This window comes from Camelus bactrianus, chromosome 30, assembly GCF_048773025.1.
Source record: "Camelus bactrianus isolate YW-2024 breed Bactrian camel chromosome 30, ASM4877302v1, whole genome shotgun sequence".
NCBI lineage: Eukaryota > Metazoa > Chordata > Mammalia > Artiodactyla > Camelidae > Camelus > Camelus bactrianus.
The window spans coordinates 19,286,818-19,311,584 of NC_133568.1; the positions used below are offsets into that span (position 1 = coordinate 19,286,818).

General features: G+C 43.0%; 1 protein-coding gene across 1 annotated transcript in view; it reads left to right on the forward strand.

Moving 5' to 3' along the window:
* Window positions 1–13,787, forward strand: part of CDH20 (cadherin 20) — a 178,677-nt gene extending 164,890 nt beyond the window's left edge. The window contains exons 10-12 of the mRNA XM_074355377.1: window positions 3,915–4,032; window positions 7,885–8,136; window positions 12,242–13,787. Of these exons, the coding sequence (XP_074211478.1) occupies window positions 3,915–4,032; window positions 7,885–8,136; window positions 12,242–12,747 (876 nt within the window). The 3' untranslated portion in view covers window positions 12,748–13,787. The remainder of the gene's footprint in view (window positions 1–3,914; window positions 4,033–7,884; window positions 8,137–12,241) is intronic.
* The last annotated feature ends 10,980 nt before the right edge of the window (window positions 13,788–24,767 follow it).

Consider the following 24,767-nt stretch of genomic DNA (forward strand, 5'->3'; position numbering starts at 1 on the left):
CCATCTGTGAATCAAGGCAGTCACCCACCTTGTAACTGAACTGTATAGAACCAAATGTAATAACATGTGCCCTGGATCCTGGAAATGAGGGACCATGAATATCAGAAGAAAGAAGACTCTTTTCCTCAGTTTAGCACTAATCTTTGGAAATACTTGCAGTCGGGAAAGTTTATTTTTTAGATCTTCCCACCTCCCTTTCTTAACTTCTGGCAACAAGTATCTTGTTAGGAACTGCCTGCCCTATTCTCAGAACACTCTGTTACCTAGAACTGCCTACTCTGAATCCTCCCTCAATTCAAACACTCATTTTCTTACTACCACTCGTGTCAGATTTGAGAGGAAAAGCATCTGAAGGAACAAATTTCTACTTACTTGAAATAGCTTTAGTTCCATAATCTTCAGATGTATTTGCCTATTTTTTAAAGTCTGCTTTTAAACTTAAATGAGTATTTGGTTGATTAAATCCCAAGTAGTGTAACTGAAAACTGAAAAACATCCTAAGTGTGCTTGGAATGGCCGTGTGTTAGCGTATGCACCAGCTGCTGCCCGCCCCACACCACTCGTCCATACCCCACAGCACAGGCCATCTCCCCTCTTCCGCTCCTGCTTTTTAAAGACTCTTTCCTCTCTACCTATGACCCAACAGATTACGTAACAGTCCTACTAATTTATTTCCCCCAGAGCATATTTTATGGTCCTGTGGATTGTGGCTGGGGGCGGTTCAGGTGCAAATGATAAGGACTCAGGTTTTGGGTTTCTCACTAGAATGCAGCTTCTGCTTTCACTTCTCGTCCTCACCTCCCACATCCTTCAGCAGAGAGACTCTGTCTCTACAACCAAAACTTATATTCGCTTCCTGAACTCACCAAAGATTGACTCAACACATCTTAACCATTCTACTCAAAACAAAAAGTGACTCCCATCCCCCAGAGGGGAAAAAAGTGTTCTGCAGTGATTCTGATCTAAATGATTTCATCCATTGATTCTTGATACTCAGTGCAATGGTCTATATAGCACACCTAAATTTTTTCAACAAGTCTGAGATAATTTTACTCCCGTATCTACTGATATTCTAGCCTAGAATGACCTGAAGTATTATGCAGCTAATAAAAGTTACAATGAAGACTTTTCAGTGTAAGAAATGATCTATGTTATTATGAGCAAAGAAAGGAGGTATAAAAACACATACATACTTGCAGTAATGTAAAAATATATCTGTATGTGAACAAAGATTGGGAGACAGGATGCAAAAATAGCCATGGTTACTGTGCTACAGGAGCTGAGATTTGAGTGAGGGGATTTGGGCCTTTATTTTAATAATTTTTATATTTTAATATAACAAATTATGTATATTACAGAAATACTACATATACATTTTGTTTTATGTAAGACTGTTACGACAAATACATAACACTTTATATTATAACAAGAGACTTATTTTTAATCTAGACTCTAAAGAGTAATAGTAGCGTGTAAATTAAACTCTCTCCCCCTTCAAAAATGAAACATTTCCTTTCTTAAAGGGCTTCAGACGAGAAGGACAGGTTTATAGCACGTTACCACCTGTCTTGTTTGTGGAGCACACGTCTTTTAAGGGTCTATTATACAGTCCTTTGAAGCACAGTTTATCTGTGAATTCAAGTTCAGATCATGAGGCACAAGTCTGTCACAGTCTGTCATATTTCTTCTTTAGCCCAAGATACTGAAAATTCTCCTCTGATTTTGGCTCTGGGGCATGTTTTGAAGATTTGCAAAAGCACACAGCTCAGTAGACACGTCTGGTTTGTGAAGAATCAGGCCTCCTTGTGTTAGATTTGTCGGACATCACGGTCAGCTTTGCATCTGCTGAGCTCTGCGTGTGTGTTTTACTCTTAGCAAGCAGCCATGAAAGAAGCCCAGAAAGAAATCAGACCAAATCCCTGGTGCTGGCTCAGGGCCGCATGACACTGCTGAGCAGAATCTTGCATGGCAAGTGGGGCTGAGGATGAAATTGGACCTGCCGGGAGAGTGGAGGGCGGGAGAACGGGCCCTGGTGCTCCTAACCTGGGCCCAGAGGCAGTCTCTTTGCTCACCGGTTCTTTACAGCCCTGTAACCAACCCCAGGTCCCCACCTCACCAATATACATATATACACTTCAAAGGTCAGATGACCTGAAATGACTTTCCAATTGCTGCCCAAGTTATACACAATCACCTGTTTATAACAGACATCAAGAAACATGTCTTCACACGAGTGGAGCTCTAGGCAAGATGGAATGTACAGGATTTGTCTCAGCAGGGATGGGACAGTGGGGTGACCCTCACGTGTGCACAGCACTGACACCAGGCCGGACTGTGGGGCAAATTTATCTTCAGCGCTCTCCTGATCCCTCTCCTTTATTACAAGTCCACTCCCCTGACCTTTAGATTCAACAGAGGCCAGCTGCCAGTTGGGTTCAGCAGGAGGCATATCCTGAGATGGAGCTCTGGGCTAAGATATTTTTTAAGGAATGCCCTTGGGGCCAACACCGGCGGAAGGGAAGAGCTTCTGCAGGACTGGGCAAAAGAAGAAGTCCAGCTGCGGTGCAGACGCACTAACAGCCCTGGATGGCTCCACGGAATTCTAGAACCAGGGTTTCACTGAGTTGAGATGGGAGGGCCAGGCCTTTATGCTATCACAGCAGCCACTGGATGTGGGAGGATGAGGAAGGACGAGGTGACTGTGGGTAGGTGGCTCTCAGCAACTGAGACAATCTCCAGAGACTGATAGCTGAAGGCATCAAGTGTTTCAGTGGGGGGATCTGAGCAACACCGTGTTCACCAGCAGGCCCCTTGCAGGAAGCTTCGTCCTCTGTTACATAATCTTCAGCATCTGGTGAGGGAGCACAACCCCCCTTTACAGGTGAAGAAAGTCAGACTAAGCAAGCCCATCTCGGCCCTCCAGGTGACCTTCAACGTTCCATTTTCTACCCTGCTAACAGCCAGCTTCTAACAGCAGAAGTGTCGCGCCTACAGAGCCAGGCCCAAGAAGGGTGGGGGGAGTGTGCGCTATTGGTTGGTAGGAGAGCAAACAGAAAGGAAGGAGACCATCCCTTCAACACCTTCTCTGTGGCCCCCCAAGTCTGTCTGCCAATGTTTCAACTGTGTATTTCACACTGCTTTCTTTAGCAACTTTTTCATCATGGTCTTCAAAGCCTTCATGATAACTTACTATTTTGAAAAGTGTTGTGGAAAAGGCAAAATTTTGGCCAAAGAGCTCAAGAGGAAGCCATCCCGCCTCTCACTCTCCTCGACCCCAAGCTTTGCTACTGGCTCTAGTCTGTTCTGTACATCCCACCCCGGGAGTCTTGTGCTCTACACTTTGCCTACCTGCCCTTCCTGCCCTTCCTGCCAACAAAGAGTGACTTCCCCGGGACCCATCCTCTCCATTTGTTTTCCATTAACCTGACACAGTCAATGTTGTATCTGCTTCCTTCATTCTAGGTATTGGTCATTTTTAAATAGGAGCCTCTCAAAAATAGCAATTTGACCGTAGAATATTAACCCAAATGTGAGGAAAGGAAGGTGAAGTGAGAGGACAAAAAACAGAAACAAGCAAGACCTTGTGGCATAGCAGTTCTTTTACTCAAAGTCTTTGTTTAGACTGCCTAAAAATGGCTAGCCTTGGGGAGAGAATAGTACGTTATGTCGACACCTAACATCTAAGGTGTTTAGGTAACATCTACCCTGTGCCTGTTAACATATTCAGGCCCAACAATAAACCAAAATTCAGTTCTGAGCTGTGTGATGGCACAGTTGACTGTCCAGGGAAGCTTCAGGATGTCCTTCTAGTTAGGTAAAACAATCTGCTACTGGATTTCAGGGTGTGGGGTCTCATCTGCCCTTGAAACTCTTCTTGTTGACTCTGATTCCCCTGATTTCATGCCCTCCCCTAGCTGGTCCAGACAGTGAGTGCAGTGGACCAAGACGATCCCCACGGCGGCCAGCACTTCTACTACAGCCTGGCTCCCGAGGCTGCTAACAACCCCAACTTCACCGTAAGGGACAACCAAGGTAATCAGTGGGCCACCCATGTTCTCTACAGCCTGGGCTGGACACTGTGGGTTACTATTTACCATGCAAACTGTGTCAGAGGTCACCTGCTCTTTAATAGCAGGGAAGACATTAATGCTAATTTGTATGGCCTTTTAAAGTTTTGTTTCAGAACATCAAAGACAAAGAACGTCCTCTGCTGATTCTGAATCTTTCATTCATTCAGTCAGTTCATAGGAGTTTGAGTGCTGGCTCTCCCTTCACCCCGGAGAGCAGCCATGTTTGTATGTTTCTTAACTGTGGGAAGACTCCTAAGAAAGGTGATAGAGAGGACTACATAAAGAGAGAAACCTGAGGGAATGTTCCTAAGCAAGGATCAAAGCAGGAAAGTGGGGAAAGCTCCCAGAACAAAAGGGAGACAGAGGCTAAGTAACAGAGAGCAAAAGGCAAATCCACAAACGCAGTGAGTAAGTAGTTCCAGCACCGAAACAATTTTATTACTTCGGAACAATTCAGAAATAGCCAGGTGGGGTTCCTTATTCCAGAAAGTGCTTCCCACTACAGCTCTGCTGAAATGAAATCCTGGACCCCTCTTCTCCCAAAGCATTCAGATCAGCTAAGGAGTTCACAGACCTCACACACTTTTCACTGGGCACAGATGGAAAAAGGAGGGGCTTTTGTTCTCTGGCCAGAGGATTTTCAGAGGAAGCTCAGAGCAAGTGAAAAAATACTTTAAAGCTATCAAATGAACCCTTCTGTTGCTAATTCTGCCCTCAAATAGCTTCTAACCTTGGGAGGGAGGGGATCACCTCCCTGAGTAGCAGTAGCCTCATTTTTATTCCAATTCTAAAATATTATCACTTTATAACAATCTAAACAAAGGGCAACAAAGAGTCATGATTTAGGCATACCCAGTCTTAGTCTCAAACATCAACTGTTTGAAACTTAAAGTATTAACTCCGCCCCACATGATATTCTGCTGTTAAAACTAGGGAATATCAAACCTGGTTTCTTCTAAATGGGAAGCATTCTTCCAGATCATCTCTTTAAACTTCTACATGAAATCATCAAATCACTGTGCTAATTCTGAAAGGAAGAGTAATATAAATTATAACAACAGAAGTACCTCACTTAAATATCTTGATATTTTTACTGGGTCAAATTTTGAAGTATTCATTTATAGACTTCACCTGGAAACCCTTCCTGCAAAAAGTCATTTCAGCCCCTTCAGGATTGGTTTTAGAGTGGAAACCCTGGAGCAAAAAATAACACATTATACTGTTTCTTCAAATTTTCAGCTAATTGCCACTACATTCCTTCACTCTGATATTTGTCAGAATCAACACAGAAACAATATGCAGCAAAATGCTGCAAATTTCTTAGCCATGACTTTGGGCACCAATTCATGAAGCCCATACCTTAAAAAGATGGGCTACTGGAACACGATGACTGTAAACAGAAATGACTTATCTCTTGGAAGGTTTTCCAAAACAGACGTCAGCACAACTTCAGTAGAAAGAATGAACTGTTAATCTGCTCATGACAATTACCCTTGACCATCCTTTACTGAGGTTCATTAAAAATTGGCCAGTATCTGATGTGGTGGATCTACTGTCAAGCCCCCCAATTCCTGTGCCCAAAACATGGTATTGATTTATGAACACGATAGTGCACTATCTCAAGTAAAGTCTTTCTTACTTTTTTTAAATCCCCAAAGCTTTATTTGACATTATCAATAATCTTATAAAATGTTAAGGAAGTTACTAACCTCTCTGATTCTTATTGTCTCATTTGATAGATAAGGAAAGAAAGCAAATGGCCCAAGATCAGAGAGTAAACAGCATTAAAATTGGGACTAGAAGTCGGGACCTTCTGTTTTAGCTACAAAAAAAAATTGTCACCTTGGAAACAGATACTACTTCCAAGTGGGTTATTCAAGCTCTAATTCCTACACTCAACAAAAACTTTACAAATGGCTAGACTATGCCAGCTTTTTTCTAGGATTAATCTCAGCAATGTGATGCTCTGATTTTTTTTCTTTAATCTTAAGAAATTCTGAGATCAAGAAATATCTGATGTGTAGTAGGCATGATGTAATACTTACATGAAATTCAGTTCTTGTCTGGGATTCTAACGTGTCATGAACTGGCCTCAATTAAAATGAAAAATAAAAATAAAAAAGATTTCTGTTTTGAGAAAAATTTGATTTCTGAAAAAAAAATTAAAACAGTGAAGCAGAACTAATAGTACTTAGCTATTAAATCTGGAAAACACAAAAGAGGGTGGATTGTGCAGTAGGGAGAAATATGGATACAACCTTCAGGTTGGCAACCAACTGCCAACTTAGACAAAAGTCCAAGTACCTAGCACATAAGCACTCAATATAATGACCGCTACCATGGAAAAGCAGGGGGAGGAGGAAGTGGAAAAGTAAATTAAGGAATAACGGCTTTGTCAGAACAGGCTAAGTTACACTGTGGGAACAAACACCACCAAAATCTCAGAGGTTTGATGCAACCAAACTTAGTTTCTTGCTCACATAAAGCCGACTGTGGGTCTGAGCGACCAAGGACAGCTGCCCGTGTAGAGGCTCCCAGGTTGTGTGTGTCTCCTTCTCAACTGCTCTTCCACGTGCTGCACAAGGCGAGAGGGCATGACAATCACATACCAGCTACTACATGCTTCTGCCTAGAAGTGACATGAATCACTTTTGCTCATTTTCATCATCTAAAGCAAATCATACAGACATGCCCACACTCAAAGAGGGTAGAAAAGTATAATCAGTTATTATATCCAGAAATATTGATATCGGTATGAATAATGTTTACTTTAGTTAGGCTCTCAGAATTTTTTAAGTTCTAGACTCTTCCCCGTGAAATGTGAACACATCCAGAAGATCTTCCATACTGATGATGTCAGCTTTGGGACTCACTGCTTATATGTTCTAAAACATCTCTCAAACCTTTCCTTGGCTGAAAAAGATACAAGCTCTGCAAAAAATATATCTGATTTATAATTCAAACCCACTCAAGAAAACTTGAGCACATAGATGAAAAAATAAAAGATTCCAAAACATTACACTAGGCAAATATATAGACACACACATCAGCTTTGTGGAAACACATCAAACAATTTTGCTAATCCCCTTTAAAACGAAGGGGAAAAAAAGTAGTACTGAATTTTCACTAAATTCACATTAATTGCTTAAACTCAGACCACCAAGTAGCAGGAAATTACAGGGTGTGTCACATGATTAGGGGATTTCAAATAAGCTTCTGCTAAATGAGCAGGTTCATCAGAAAGCACAGGAGCTGGTGAACACATTTCAAAGGCATGGAAGAAAATAGCAAAAGATGAGAATTCCAACCAAAGTGGCAAAGATAAGCAATCTGCCACAGCCACGTGGGGTTCTCAGCATTCCTTTCCTGGAGGCACAAAGCAGCACCCGGGCCCTGGAGAGCTGCTGAGCAAGAACTAACGGGCACCACAAGTCGCCAGTGATTGCTTACTTCTGTCAAGCTCTCCCAGGGACATTTCAGTTAGATCTGAAGTCTGACAGTTCGCCCTGGGCACTTTATGTCACAAAGGGTAAGACAGACTCTCAAAAAGGGTTTCTCTCCTAGACCTCAGGGTTTTGCCTAGAAGCAAGGAAAAATCTTGGTTTCTGACTCCAGTTGCTGATCCCGACAAGCCTGCCATGGCTGTAGTCAAAGGCCTCCCGGGATGCTACCCCTTCCCTCTCCTCTGCACACCAGGTTCCTGCCCCCGGCTTTCCCCAATTCCCCCAATTTATTCACTTGTCGGTTCTTCCAGTTTCCTCTCCCCCTCCTCTTTCTTCTTCTGTTTGTCAATCCCGGAACCTGTCTTCTGCAGATAACACTGCCCGGATTCTAACTAGGAGGTCTGGCTTCCGGCAGCAGGAGCAGAGTGTCTTTTACCTGCCCATCCTGATCACGGACAGTGGGCAGCCAGTGCTGAGCAGCACGGGCACGCTGACCATCCAGGTGTGCAGCTGTGACGACAGCGGCCACGTCTTGTCCTGCAGCCCCGAGGCCTACATGCTCCCAGTCAGCTTGAGCCGCGGCGCCCTCATTGCCATCCTGGCCTGCATCTTTGTCCTCTTAGGTGAGTAAGTGGCTCCTCTCTAGCCTGTAGGGACCTGCAAGTGCTGACTAGATACCGTTCCCTATCACCCTCGCACAGCTGTCCACAGCTGGTTTTCCACACTGTGCTTACTGAAAAGGTGGCAGAGTAACGCTGGAGAGAAGTAACGAAATTGAAGAGAGTCCCTTCCTTGAAGGAACTCATGGCCTCTTTGACCAGATCAAAGCATACTTATTTATCAAGCATCTACTATGGGCCAGAATGCCATTCTAGATTAATAAAACAGAAATGTCCCAGTCTTCACACAGCTTACTTCAAAACAAAACAAGTTCATTTTGACGTTCTAGAACCAAGATGATAATTTTGGGCAGGATAGATGATGAGCTTTTCTAACCCCCTCTTTTCAGATAAGTAGCAGCCAAGTCACAGAGAGGTAGTGGCAGGCCCAAGGCCAAATCTCAGAGGCAGAGCCAGGACTGAAATGCAGGCAGGCCCTGCACTGTGCACCCCTGTATCTGAGCAGCACAGCCCTTCTTCCAAATATTCATCCCCAGATTCTGGAGGTGGTAAATGGTAAGAGAAGGGGGAAAGGACAGGGAGTCCTCAGAGAACAGGAGACACAGGTGGGTGACATTTTAAATAGGTGGTCAGGGAAGACCTCACTGATTAGACCTTTGAGCAGAGATCTGAAAGAACTGACAGAGCGAACCACGTGCATCTGGGAGGATAAGCTGTTTGGGGGCATTAGTGCCCCCTCCAGGTACCATGGCCTCTAAGCAGCGCCAGTGTGCCTCTGCTGGTGAAATAAAAAGGTATGATGACAGGCCAGTGGGAGAGCACTGTTGGGGGAGAGGATCCTTTCTTCCTCATCTAAAGTCATCTGCAAAGCAGCCACCCAGCTCCCTAGTACATAAGGCCATTCATGCTATTGTTTTCAAAATCCACACTGAAAAACAAACAATAAAACATCTAAACCAACTCCTGAAACCAAAGAAATATCTATACATGTCTCCCAACCCTTTTGATTGAACTAAATCATAGTATAAATATTTTGCTTAGAGAAAAGCAGACTTCGTAACATTACTCAATATGAAAGAAATCCTAGCACTCTATAAGGGAAAAGAGTAAAGCACTGGGGATTTAAATTAGAACTTAAGCCCTTATCTCAGGTTTACTTCCACACCAAAAGACTGAGTCAGACCAAAGAAAGACGGTCTGACTGCAAAATGTCAGTGCTGGATTGAATTTCTAGTAGGTCTGTGGAATACGCTTCCCCCAAAACATTTAAAAATACACGTGGTTTAATTCTGTTGTTTTAGTTCAGTGCTACGGGGAGAAACTGCATAAAGAAGTAACCTTTCTAAGTCCTTGGATCTCTGGATCAGAGAGAACTGTTAAGAGTTTCAGGTCCCTTTCTGTATTGACAAATAAAACCCTCTTGCAATTCCCCGAGCGTCCATAAGGTGGCACTGGGAATCCTCAAGTGCGTAACAGGATAACCTGCAAGAGGCCTTTGAAGAAACTTGCTCCTAGGAGAAATTTCCAGTCTGGCTGTCCTTACTTCTTCTTTGGGAAACGTCTACATTGTAAGTTCACCCTAGCCCACAAACAGTAAAAGGAGCCATCATTACAGAAAGACTGATTTAAACAGACTAGCACGAAGAGGCTCTCAAGTCAGAAGTGGTGTGCAAGGAGCAATTTATTTTGTGCAACCCCCAACCCATTATGTCTTGTCTTTTGAACTGTACAGGATAAACAGACAGTTTTCAGGAGCGAAACTGAGCAAAGCTGTCATGAAATCGTCACAGCTTTAGGCACTTTCATTTCTGAGAGTGTACATCCCACAGCAAATATAATTCATAAAACTGAGCAAGACTGAATTACAGTTGATTTATCCAAAGAAGTACTACATTTTGTGGACCATTAAATAAACATGTTAACTTTGACTATGGATTTTTTTCATGTGTCAAATATGTATCTAGTTCCTGGAAAATCTCATAGGCCCGATGCACAGTGCCTATATTGTGCATAATAAACATTCCCAGAAGTGCTTCTCTCCTGTCAGGGAAGCCTTTCAGCTGAATAGGTTTTTTCCCAAAATTTGATTTTCAGGAGGTTATAAAATTATTGTTATTTAGATCAGATTACCTAAAAAATAAGATATGTAGCAAGCAATCTTTACTTTTCAAGAGTTCTATAAACTGTGTAATTCTCTATCATCAGAATTTCTTTCAGTAGAAACTCAAGACTTTCCTAATTTTGTTTCCCAGCATTTTCTAAAATACCACACCTATCACTTCAGCGTCAGCTGTGTGAAGGTCTTCCCAGTCCCCTAAGAGGAATTAACTGGCTCTGCTTCTGTATTCGCTTCTAAACAACTGTAACTCTACGATAGTTCTTACTACCACCTGATTCATATTAATTAGTAACGTCTATCATCTCCTTAGATTGCAAAACTATAAAAGCAGAAATCATGTCATAGTCAACATTGTTCCTTCACTGCTTCGGATAGTGGCTAAAAAATATCTGAGTTTAGTAACTGGTTACTGAATCCCCCAAACACAGCAAGTTCACTTAGAATCCCGCTTTTCCAATGTGCCGTCATACAAATCACACCCCAGCCTCTGATGCCCAGTTCAAGCCTCCACTTCCTTATGGCCCAAACAGTTCATTTCTCTGAAACCCTACAGTCCTGTAGTCTATGAGTTATATTTTTGCACAAAGAGATAATATACAAGAGTACATAATTGTTTTTTCCGTGTGTATTTTGTCACTTGAGCTATTCAAGACAGTAACTGCAATTTACAAAAACACATTCCACATACAAATTTTAAAAGCCATTATGGTGATTTTGTTTAAGCTCGTCCATAGTCTTACTAGGCATATGACTGTATGCCATTTTTCCCTCCTTGGATAAACGGGGGTCTTATTTTGCAGTGTTCTCAAGCTGTCCCTGTTCACCAGCAGTAACAAAGCATGCCAGAAAAAAAAAAAAATCAATAGCAGTACTACAGCTAAAACCTCAACACACTTCCTGGAAAACATTTTCACTCACAGAGATAAAAACAGTTCAGTGGAATTATCTCTCTCTCTCCTTTAAACCCTAGTGGAAAAAAAAAATTACATTTGTTGGGATAAAATTTTATCCAAGCCTGCAAGGGTACCTCTAACAGTGTGGTGCTTCTTTGATAACATGATGAATTATATAAAACGTCACTGCTCATTCCCTCCCTTCCATGACATCCCTGGATGCAGAAAGTCACAACCATCTCTCTCATGGAAAGCTTTTCCGAGGAATCTGAGTTAATTGGGCAATGGTAGTCATTTTGCTCTTAGTTTTTGGAAGAAATATAAGACTAAGACTTTGGCTCATGTTTAACATATGTGTCTATATGCATATACATGAACATATGACTACAGATGACCTCTGAACAACAGTGGGGTGGGGTCAGGGGTGCGGACCTGCCCTGCACTAGAAAATCCGCGGATAACCTATAGTCGCCCTCAGTATCCACCATTTTGTATTCATACAACCAGTCTTAGCTCATGTAGTGCTGTAAGATGTATTTATTGAAAAAAAATCTGCACCTAAGTGGACCCCAGTAGTTCAAACCCATGTGGTTCAAGGGTTAGTTGTTTATTTAGAATAGGCTCCTATACACATGCTAACTTGAAAAAGCAGGATTTCGCCTGGAGAGTAAGATTTTCACATCACAATAAAGAAATGTCTGCTTCTCCTTATCCAGCCAGAAGACATACCTGATCTTTAGCATACACGCCATGGCGGGCCACAAGGCTTTGTGCTTTGTTGGTGAGATTTTTACATTGGGTGGTTGGGTGTACACACTCACACACATTTCAAAGTGGTAAGGAGATGCAAAGAGACTTTATTGCCACTTCTAACTGAACCACCTGGCATCAAGTCACGTGGGGGTCACCTGCTACAAACCTCCAGCCGACACGGCAGAACGAGTGAGAACAGGGTAGACCCTGTGGTGCAAAACACCCAAACGCTGCCTCTGAGCTTACCCTTTTCCCCTACCTGTGCTAACCAAGAAGAGCTCTAGTCGCGGCCCACGCAGCCGGGTCTCCTCCTTGCCTACCTTGTCCTCTGTGTCTCTGGCAGTGCTGGTTCTGCTCATCCTGTCCATGCGGAGGCACCGGAAGCAGCCGTACATCATCGACGACGAGGAGAACATCCATGAGAACATCGTCCGCTACGACGACGAGGGCGGCGGCGAGGAGGACACCGAGGCCTTCGACATCGCGGCCATGTGGAACCCCCGGGAGGCGCAGGCGGGAGGCGCCCCCAAGACGCGGCAGGACATGCTGCCCGAGATCGAGAGCCTCTCCCGCTACGTGCCTCAGACGTGCGCCGTCAACAGCACGGTCCACAGCTACGTGCTGGCCAAGCTCTACGAGGCCGACATGGACCTGTGGGCCCCGCCCTTCGACTCCCTGCAGACCTACATGTTCGAGGGCGACGGCTCGGTGGCCGGCTCGCTGAGCTCCCTGCAGTCGGCCACGTCGGACTCGGAGCAGAGCTTCGACTTCCTGACGGACTGGGGGCCCCGCTTCCGGAAGCTGGCGGAGCTCTACGGGGCGTCGGAGGGGCCAGCGCCCCTGTGGTGACGGAAGCCGGGAGGCCGGCGCGGGGCCAAACCCAGCCGTGCCGGGCGGGCGGAGGCTTCGCGGACCAGGCGCGGCCGACACAAGAGCAATACCGTCCTGGAGAGAGAGGATGGGCTGAGCGGGCGGACGGAGCTCTCTCTGGATCAGCTTTACCGGGTTAGATTAAGTTAAATAGTCAAAAGGAAACACAGGAAGAGGGGGGCAGAATCTCCAATGACCTTTTCTTCTTTTTAATTTGTGTGACACTGTATTCAAAGGCGTGGAGTCCAAGGCTCAGTATGGCAACTTTGGCTTTTCTTTGCCATTCACCAAGGCCTTTGACACTGCTGCCTCAAAGAGGCTGTGCTTTTCAATACATAGGTGGCAATGGGAAACAGAAAAGTCTATTCTTCTATGTTTTTTTTTTTTTTTAATCTTATTTTATTTTCCGTTTAAGAGTTTTGCTGGCTCATCACACCGCACAAACCAACCCACACAAAAGAACACTGAAATAGTCTTCTTCGGTGAAATTAACCTACTCGATCTGGGATGGATGGAATTTCTTTTAACTCTTTTAAGACAAGGTTAAGGCCAAATTGGCCTTGCATGGGGGATGGGTGGGGGTGGGTGGGAGAAGGAAGAGGCATTGATTTTAAGCTCAAGTTTAATGGCTGAACCGAGAGTCGTTGGCATCACAACAAATCCACTTCCATGGAGTTAGAGTGCTCTTGTTCTCCAGGCCCTTTAACTGTGCCCCTGCTAAACTGTTCAGAAGGAAACCAGAAAATCTGCCTCTTTGCACTGTAGATATCTCTTCCATGTGCCAAATGTGAAGATTAGATGCAACAAATGGAAGCCAAATAAAAAGAAGTATCTGATAAAAGCATGGGTTAGAGGGCTTTCCTAATCTGTGTGAGGTCAATCCAAGGGATGTTTACATACTGTAGATAACCTACTTGAACAAAAGTCAGTATTATAGAGAATAAATGGATGTAAGAAAATTACATGTATAAGTTTTGTATATTTGTTAATAATTTTGGTAATAAATATGATGTACTGCATCTCAGTACCTTAGCACTTCTTTTAATAAAAGTTAAATAGAAGGGAAGGTCTATTGCACATTTGTTTAATTGCTGAGCAGGTAACCAACAGATGGCTCTGTGATCCTGACCTAGCCTCAGGTTCTTGGGGCTGTGGCTGATTCATAAAGCAAAGGCAACACTAAAGATGTATGAGGCTGTGCGTTCTATTTCAGTCACTGACCAGATGAATGTATGGTTTAAACTGTGAAGCGCTTAAGCTTTTCATGAACATTCTTCATCTCCCCCGTCTCTGAAAAGAACAAAGGCTGGCTTGATAACATCAACAATACAATGGTGAAGTCAGCCCATATTTTTTCATTTTGTGAGAGGGTATTGCACATAGCCACCAATAAAGCAGGCCCCTGTGCTACTTCCATCTCTGTTCTGCTGGCAAATCAAGTATGTACCAAAAATATGTACACATATGCATCAGATTTGTACATCTTGTCAATACTGGATGAGGTCACAGGAGACTAGGACCATATGTTATTCATTTTTCCTTTACCCACAGTAGCTAACAGAGCCCTTTGCATACAGTGAGTGTTTAGTAAGTGCTTAATGCTTAATGGGTACATGATGGAAAGGATCTCTTTCTTTGACATCCTATTATTAAAGAATATTTTACACAATTATCCTCACAATTGTAAACAAAAATAGTTTTCTGAGTGTCTTGACTATAGGTTCATAAATTTAAAAAACTTTTTTTTATTGAAGTACAGTTACAATGTGTCAGTTTCTGGTGTATAGCAGCACAATGTCCCAGTCAAAAAAAAAAAAAAATAGCTCAAGAGATTCGTAAATTTTAATGTGTGTCAGAATCACCTGGAACACTTGTTAAACTATAGCTTGTTGGGCCTTACCTCCAGAGTTTCTGACTCACTTGATCTGGGGCAATTTGCATTTCTGACAAGTTACCAAGAGATGCTGATGCTGCTGGTTCAGGGACCACACTTTGAGAACCTCTGGTATATGGTCACTCTTTCTCAAACATACAAAGATTAGATTGTCAGCCCGCTTGCCCTGGGGTCCACTCCATCAGTAGAATGGTGTTGTTGAATTTCTTTTCCAGCAAAAAGACACTTTGGCAGAAACATGTGAGAAGGCTAGCAAGGGTCTGGGAGCCAGCAAGATGTGCTTCATACTTTATTATGTGGTATACTAACAGCCGCACAAATTCTCATCTTCAACCTTCAGCATACTAACCCTTTCCTCCATGAAAGGCAGCTCAAGTACATCCTCTTTGAGGGTGAAGTATGATGTACAAATAAACTTAGCAAAGAAAAAGCATGAATTCTCGTCCAAACTAGGCTTTACAATATAGCAGTTATGTGAATGTGGGCAAATTAACCCTGTAACATTCCTTTCTGTAACTAGCCCTGGGGATCATTGTTTGACTCTCTCACTCTATGTTGCATGTTTTAAAAACTCAGAACAGCTGTTATCCTAACCACAGGGGGTTACCATGCCCCATATCCCGCAAATGTGGTCCCCCATGATACAGGGTGTGAAGTGATTAAGCAGAATCTCCCGGAGCTTCTGGTCCCTAGGAGGGTGTTTAACGGTGTGACACAGGAAGTGAGAGAGAAGTACAGAATAGGAGCTCCATTTCAGCTCACGCTCTGACCAAAAAGAGACTCTTCCCTCCAAATGAGTTTTAAGATTCCCTTTCCACTGCCACAGTTTACCACAAATGCTGGTTCCTCAGCAAATAAAACATCTTCACCACCAGACAGAATGCTGAGTGTGAGCAGGTTAAGCAAGAGAGCTGTAAAATTATTCAGCCATTTCTTTGTTAACAGGTTAAAGCAGATAGCCTTTAATTTACCTTTATTAAAGGCTATTAAAGGAGCATCTGTGGAAATCAAATGACTCTTTTTAGAACTGTATTCTGAACAAGATGTCATCTTCATAACAGAGGTAAATAACCTTCAAGATATTTTTATGTACAAATACCTGGATTTGGAAGGCTTCTGCTTGATCCTAAGGGTCAAGGTTCTGATTTAGGGAGTAGACAAAATTAGATCAAGAAATCTTCTTTTTAAAACGATCTGCTAATGAGACGTAACTGTCTCTTCTGATTCATGTGGTGCAAAAATTATGAGTACTAATTTATAGTATGTGTCATTAACTATAACATCAATCAAAACCACAATTTTTCTTAAGTCTTTCTTCCTGGGACAGGAAGCTGGCAAATCCTGACCCATGTGTCTGTCCAAACTCTTGGTTTTATAATGATTGCTGGATAACTGATGATGTGGGTGTTTCTTCCACTCCACTATTTTAGCTGCTGGGGCCACCTTTGTGATGATGATGATGACAAGGTCTACTTCCCATCTTAGAAAACCTTAGATCACTTCGCTGAGAGTATCCACTTTAAAAGGCAAATAAAACTAGCTATGAGTCTTTTCTAATTTTTCAGAAGGGCTGAATTCTAGCTCTTCTTTTAGTATTTCCACTTCTTCCTCTTCCTCATCAACTGTTTCACTACCATTGCTGCTTGGAAAGACACTAAACATGGTGGTATAAAACAACAATCATTTTATTGTGCTCACAGATCCTGTGGGTCGGTTGGGAATTCAGGAAGGATGCATTAATGACACCTCTCCTCTGCTCCACAATGTCAGAACCTTAGCTGGGGTGATTCAAGGGCTAGGACTGAACTCATCCAAACACTTGCTCACCAATATGTCTGGTGGTTGATGTGGCTATCAGCTAAGACCCCAGATGGAGCTGTCAACAAGATCTCCTCATAGCTACTTGGGCTTCCTCACATCATGGGGTCTAGGTTCCAGGAGTGAACATCACAAGAAAACTAGGCAGAAGCTGAATCACCTTTCGTGATTTCAGAAGTCATATAGCATTACTTCCAAAGAAGTCACAGTTCTCTTCTTATCGAAAAAGAGGGGACATAGACTCCACCTCTCAATGGAAAGAGTATCAGAGCTACATTGTAAGAAAAAATAATGTGCCCATTGCTGGAAAACACAATCAGCCATGTTGCCTTTCCATTTTTTTTCTACCCTGCCTCCTCCCTCTCTGTCCCAGGAATCACTTTGGATTCTATTCACTATGTCTTTTCTCTCTTCCCTCCCCCACCTCTCTATAGAATACATTCTTGTTCCAGAGGTATATTATTCTCTGAAATTCAGTTTTATTCCCACCATGCCATACTTTCAGAAATAAATTAATATTTCATGAAAATACATAGCAAAATATCTGATATATAACAGATACACAATATATTTTAATTGAGAAATAATTAATATACAATGAACTACAGGTAAGTATACAATTTAATAAGTTTTGACATATGTACACACCCATGAAGCTATCACCCCAATCAAGATAGTAAATATATGTTATCCTCAAAATTCTTCTCACACCCCACTGTAATATGTTTCTCCCATCCCTGCCAATCACCTCTCCCCAACTGCAAGCAACCACTGATGAGCTATCACTATGGATAAGTTTGCATTTTCTAGAGTTTTATATAAATGGAGTCATACGATGTGTACTCTTTTTTTTTGTATTGGGGGAAGGGGGTCTGGCTTCTTTCACTCAGCATTATTATTTTGAGATTTATTCACACCACTGTGTGTATCATTAGTCGTTGCTTTTTGTTACTAAGCAGTATTCTTTTACATAGATATACCACAACTTGTTTATTCATCCATGTATTCATTCACATAGTCTGTTCATGCTGCCAAAATAAAGTATCATAAATTGGGTGGCTTAGATAATAGAAATTTATTTTCTCTTAGTTCTAGAAGCCCTAAGTTCAAGTTCAGGATGCCAACATGGTCAGATTCCAGTGAGGACTCTCTTCCTGGTTTTCAGATGACCACCCTCTCATTGAAACCTTACATGGTGGAGGGAGCAAGCAGGCTCTCTGGTGTGTCTTCTTATCATAGCAGATTAGGGTCCCAACCATATAACCTCATTTAACCTTAATTACTTTCTTACTCTTAATACAGTCACATTAGAGGTTAGGGCTTCACATATGAATTTGATGGTGGGGGCACAATTCTGTCCATAGCAATTCATATGTTAATGGTCATTTTGATTGTTTGCAGCTTTTGGCTGTTACAAGTTAAGTTGCTAAGAACATCTGTGTGTGAGTCTTTGTGTGGACATATATTTTCTTTTCTCTTTGGCAAATGCTTGGCAGTGGAATGGCCAGAGTCCTATGGTAGGTACGTGTTTTTCTTCTCATTTTTTAAATTGTCGAACTATTTTCCAAAATCTTTCTTACCATTTTACATTCCCACCAGCAGCATATCATATGGTTCCATTTCCTCTCCATCTTCACCAACACTTGGTATGGTCAGTTGTTTTCATTTTAGTCATTATAACAGGAATGTTGTGGTATCTCACTGTGGTTTTAGTTTGTGGTTTTAATGACTAGTAATGTTGAACATCTTTTCATGTGTTATTTGCTCCCCACAAATATCTTCTTTGGTGGAGTATCCAGAGATCTTTGCCCACTTTTAATTGAGCTATTTGTTCCCTTACTGTTGAGTTTTAAAATGTCTTTTTATTTCCTGGATATGAGTGTTTTCTCACGTATGTACTTTGCAAAGATTTTCTCCCAGTCTGTGGCTTGTTCATTCCCTTAACAATGTCTTCTGAAGAGCAGGAGTTTTCTGTCTTGATAAAATCCAATTCATCAATTTGTTCCCTTATAGATTGTCTTTTTGGTGTCATTTAAAAAGAAAAATCTTCGCCTCCCCAAGATCACAAATATTTTCTTCCATTTTTCTCTAGAACTTTTGTGGTTTTAGGTTTTACATTAGGTCTATGATTCATTTGGGGTTTACCTTTGTAGATTGTTAAGTATGAATTGAAGCTCTTTTTTTTTTTTTGACATATGTATATCCAATCGTTCTAGCCTCATTTATTGAAAAAGGCTACTCTTTTTTTTTAACTGCACTGCCTTTGAGTCTTGAATTGTATCTGCCACAAAGATATGTTCAAGTCCTAACTCCCACTACCTGTGATTAGACCTTATTTGGAAATAGGGTCTTCGTTTATACATATAATCAAATGGAGATGAGGTCACACTGGATTAGGGTGAATCCTAATCCAATGATTGGTATCTTTATGAGAGAAAATTGGACACAGAAACAGAGACCGAGAGGGGAACGCCATGTGGCGACTGAGGCAGAGGTCGGAGGGCTGCATCTATAAGCCAAGGAGTATCAAGGATTGTCGGCAACCACCGAAAGGCAGGAGAGAGACATGAGACAAATTCTCCCTCCAGAAGGAACCAACCCTGCCCACACCTTGAGTTCAGACTTCCAGCCTCCAGAACTGTGAGACAATACATTTTTGTTGTTTTAAACCACCCAGTTTGTGGTAAATTTGTTCTGGCTGCCCTAGGAAACCAATACAAGCCTTCCGTGAAACACTTTTTTTGTTTCGTTTTGGGGGGGAGGTAATTAGGTTTATTTATTGACTTTAATGGAGGTGCTGGGGATTGAACCCTGGACCTCATGCATGCTAGGCATGCACGCTACCACTGACCTATACCCTGTCCCTATGATGTACTTTTTCAAATCTATTTGAACACAAAAAATAACAGTATGAATCCTTCACACGTCCCTGTCTCTTTGGATCTATAACCCATACACACACCAAGTCGCTTATTAATTAATTAACTAATTAGTGTGTTCATTTGGTGCGATATTTTTTTATTTCGACTCAGCCGTTGCACGTGATTGGAGCGTGTCGCGAGGGCTCTGAAGATGCCCCGCTGTCTGGCGGGTCGCAGGCAGCAGCCGTCCTCTCCATCTGACTTGGCAACCTGCGAGCAGCTCTCACGGTTCCAGGCAGCGGGGAGGGAAGAATGAATCACCAGATGGCGGAGAAGAGACACTGCCATTCATATGACCCCACCGATGTGGGCTGTGGGCGGTGCAGAGGTTACGGAGAAGGGACGGAGGCGGGAGCTGCTGACAGCGGCGCTAAGGGAGTGCCCTTTGGTCCTCAGGCACCACAGCAAAAGGCCAGGGTTGAGAGAGGTGCCCCGCACTCGGCTGCAATATGGAGCATATGCACCGCGCCAGTGAATTCCCCCTCGGCTGGGCTCCGCAGGTGGAGAGCTGCCCTGCAAAGCGAAAGAATTAACCTTCAAAGAGCAGGCTGCGTGGTTTCCTTCTGCCTCTTGTACTTGACATTCCCCCGCTGCCCCAGGAAGCTGATGCAATCGCGTGTTTCCCTGCCAGCCCCATATGCAGTGAAATTCACTCATCCTAACTGCTGGTCTTCACTGGCCTACTGCGGGGCACTGTCTGGACCGGTGAGTACCTCCAGGACTGGCCTCATCAACCTCAAATTTTTACATTTGCCAATGCCTTCTTGAGACTTGGGCTATTGGACTACATGATGGCCGGAGGAGGGTGAGATTCTCAAATGCAAGGCATTACCTGAGGATGACTACTGATCACACCCAAGAGGGAACTCAGGCCTCATCTGCGCGCTCCAGGCTGACGTCACTGCTGCTAAGCTGCAGCAAAGGGTACAGAGAGGGAAACTGCCAACTATTGAGCACCTACTGTCTGCAGGTACTGTGCCAGGTGCTTTCACACGAATTATTACATTGAAATCATGAGCAGAGCACAGACCTTAAACCAGAAAAGGACACGGAACCATGTGTGAAAACTCACATTGGGTGGTGATGCTGTTGGCTCCTCTGGGAACTATAACACGTAATAAGCCCTGAACACCCCCTTCACCGCTAATTGTTAATATCCCTTCTACACCTTGAGGCCTGAAGGCTGGCCTTTCCGGTGGGCAGTGAAACCAGGTGAGGACAGCCGTCGTGAGTCGCCTCAAACAGGGAGAGTCATGCTTTTGAAATTCAGTCTTATGTTCTTTCCTGAAAGCGTGTATATTTCACTACATATGTAAAGACTATTAAAAAATAGATGGCATTGGATGGCCCCTCATTTTCAGGGATAGCACGTAGCCCACATTAATCTCCTCTCTAAGGAGCAGGTGGCTATTTCTGGAGGACACTGGCCCACTGCCTTAGGTACAGTGTGTCCCTTACCTACAAACTGGGTACAAATTCTCTGTAAACTCCAAGCCACTTGCCACATCCAGATTCCCACAGGGATCTAAGCATATGCCATGTACACCTCAGGCACAATTGGCAAATAGGTTATTTATGGGACTTGGCGGAGACATCTTTATCAGGGTTTTTAGTCACAGTCTCTGTGACAGCACCCACTGTGACAGTGAGCAGGTAAAGTGAATAATAATATATCCAACTTGGAAGGTCAATTCCTGCTCATATTTCTAATTATTAAGTACATCACTATCCAGAGCCTCTCCGCAGCTTGGTCTCCTGCTGTGAAGGTAGGCTGTTCATTATTCAGAGTTGTTCTTTTGTGGCAGATGTATAACAGCACCAGTGGAAACTGCTCCAGTGCAATCCTTTAATTTTGAAGAAGAAAAAAAAGGGCAACGTTTTTTGACTTCTTGAAATGGAAGACTAGTGCTTATTTTTTCTCTTTTCGTTCCAGTGCTGTCCTCACTGTTAAGAGTTCATCGGTAAATCCTGAGGCTCCATTAAAATGTAACTTGATTAGGGATCACTCTTTAGCACCATCCTAATTGGTTTGTTTCCCCTCCTGACTAAACACTTTCCTGTGAAGGAAAAGAAAATGATGGGGCTCTCCAATTTTATCTCAAAAAGGAAAAACAAAAAGACACTTGAAGTTGCAGAAAGAGGAATTCACAGCATAGACAGAAGTCTCTACAGGGTCCCTCTAGCCAAAGATAGACTAGATTCAAAAATGCCAACGCAGGAGGAACGTGACCATCTAAATGAGGTTCACACTAATTGCATTACTTGACCATCCTTGGCTAAGTTTTCTATAAGGCCTAAACAGATAAACTAGATAAACTGCAAACTTAGGTAGAAAGATTATCTTTGTAACTTCTGTATTAAATAATTATAAATGATTGAATACTTATCATAAGACTATTCAAGAGATGACCACATATCCTTTGTCCCGTTCTAAGCCTTTGCTCTTATTATTTCCATTATTACACATGGCCGTGGGTCTAAGAGTTTGCTCAGCCTTGGGTTCAGTTGATTGGCCAAAGTTCCATTCTGCAGGGGAGAATGCTCCCTCTCCCAAACTGCAAAGAATGGTGATGTCAATGGGTAACGACCCTGGAGCTGAAGAAATTGGCATCTGAATTCGGTAGGCATTACGGCTGTTCACAAATACTCTAATTACCCTTTCTCCAGGTACACAGCGGGCCTGAACTTCTCCACCGGGTTATGGTTGTATCCGGTCTGGCAACTGCGCTGAGCTAATGAAACATGAACAGGAGTCTTAACAGCCAGTGTGGGGTCTGCCAGTTCCCTGTCCCCTGCTGCAGTGATCTTGAAAGTCTGGGCTGAGATGGAGCTTCTGTCTGCCTAGGTCTCTGAGTGACTGTATTAAATAGGGTCTTCCTGCTGGCCTGCAGCCTGAGCTAGAAATGAGAGCTGTCACACAACAGACACAGCAACTTTCTTAATGTTCAGCCACTGAGATTTTGGAATTCCTTATTACTGCAGTATAATTTAGCCTATCCTGACTAATGCAACAATGGCAAAAACTGTTTACTTCCCTTAGGAAGAGAAACTAACCAACTGGTATGACCGGTACTCTAAGAATGATGTCATAGAACGATGACAAGTGGCATCTCACAAAAAATACATGTGCCCAATTGTTTTTTCCGTGAGAGTGGATTTCATTGATCAATGTACCTTCTTCCAATTCTCCTCAAAATTAATGGCACAAACTTTCGAGATAAAAGAGTAAAATAGCACTGTGCCCAGAGTTGGACAGGCACAGAGGGCATGTGGTCACGTGACAACCGATGCAGAGACTGGAGTCATGCAGCTACAGGCCAAGGAACGACAAAGGCTGGCAGCCACCCCTAGAAGCTAGGAAGAAGCACGGGCAGGTACGGTCCTTGGACCCCTGAGAGGGAACCAACCCTGCTGACACCTGGATTTTGGACTTCCGGCCTCCAGCTATGAAAGATTCAATTCCTTGATGTTTTATGCGGCCCAATTCTGGCACTGTTAGGACAACATTAGGAAGTAAACAGAGTGACTTTTAACTATACTTTCTCCCAAGCCTCAGCCTGCCTGGCATTTTTATGCTGAGCTTTTACACAGTGGTCCTGAACATTCCTGCACATTCCTGCATTTTAAACTTTAATGCTTTCCAGACCCCTTCCTGAGTTGGGTAAAATAGGGTATGGGGCCTAAACCCTTCTTTAGCCAAATGAACCCCAGTCAAGATCAGAAGCAATGTCCTGCTCAACCTCTCTTTCTTTGTTGTTGTTTGTTATATTCATTCGTTTTACTTGTTAGCTTCTGCAGATAAATGAAAACAACACAGTTGTTGTCTTTCTCTGTCTGACTTACTTCAGTAAGCATAATATCCTCCGGGTGCATCTGTGTTGTTTCAAATGGCAACATTTCATTCTTTTCCTGGCTGAGTACTATTCCACGTCTTCTTTACCCATTCACCAGTTGATGGACCCTTATGTTGTTTCCATGTCTTGGCTATTTTAAATAATGCTACTATGAACATTGGGGTGTGTGTATCTTTTCAAATTAGTTTTTGTTTTCTTCGGATGTATGCCCAGGAGTGGAATTGCTGGATCGTATGTTAGCTCTATTTTTAGCTTTTTGAGGAACCTCCCTACTGTTTTCCACAGTGGCTGCACCAATTTCCATTCCCACTAACAGTGCACAAGGGTCCCTTTTCTCCACATCCTCCCCAGCATTTATTATTCATTGTCTTTTTACAATAGCCAGTCTAACAGGCAGGAGTTGATATCTCATTGTGGCTTGGATTTGCATTTCCCCGATGATTAGTGACGTTGAGCATCTCTTCATGTGCCTGTTGGCCACGTTTGTCTTCTTTGGAAAACTGTCTGTTCAGGTCTTCTGCCCATTTTTTTAATCAGGTTGTTTGTTTTTCCGATACTAAGTTGCATGAGCTGAGTATGTGTTTCGGGTATTACCCCTTGCCAGACACATCGTTTGCACCATCTGCTCCCATTCAGTAGGTCCTCTGCCCATTTTGTTGATGGTTTCCTTCACTGTGCAAAAGTTTTTAAGTTTAATTGGGTCCCATTTGTTTATTTTTGCTTTTGTTCTTGTTCACCTTCTAATCCCGCCTCTGACGCCTTCTCAGAACCTAGCACAGCACCTGGCCCACAGCAGGGCCTCCACAGTATTTGTTTAAGAAAGTACAGAACACACACTGTAGAGCACTCCTTTTCTTTCTGTGTCTCTTACGATGTACGACGACTGAATTGCTAAGTCTGTAAGTGTTGGCTCACTTCATAACCAATTACCAAACAACAAACTGGGTCACTTTGGTAGCCGGTCTAAATCAGTTCATCCATACATGGATGCCAACTATTCCACGGTCCATTAATGCCATTCACATCAATAATTACATCAGGGCAACCAAAGCAACAGCCAATCACCAGAGCCAGACTTGGGGGTTTTGAAGCAACAGAACATCCTTAGATCAGTGAAGGCAAAACAACAAACCTAAGACATAAGAGGCAAAAGTAAAAGTTAACCTGAAAAAGTGAGACTCCTTGTGCGTGCAGTCATGTCACCAATGACTGTGTCCACACACCACGGCCTTCAACAGAACTACTTACTCATCTGTTATTCGTCCTAATGAGTTGGCTCCCAGGTCAGGTATCCACTGGCTTCTATATATACTCTGCTTTCTTTCCAAGCATTTCACAAAGCCAGGTTTCTCATTTTGGCTGGAAAGGAGTCCTAATTACCTAAGAACCAGCACATTTCAATCTCGTGAGGACAAAGTTTCACTATATTAAAATGCAGCCAAAACACAGATTTCTGCCTCACACACAGAAAAGGCCGATTTAAGGTCTTCTCCCCAAATACTTAATGCCTGG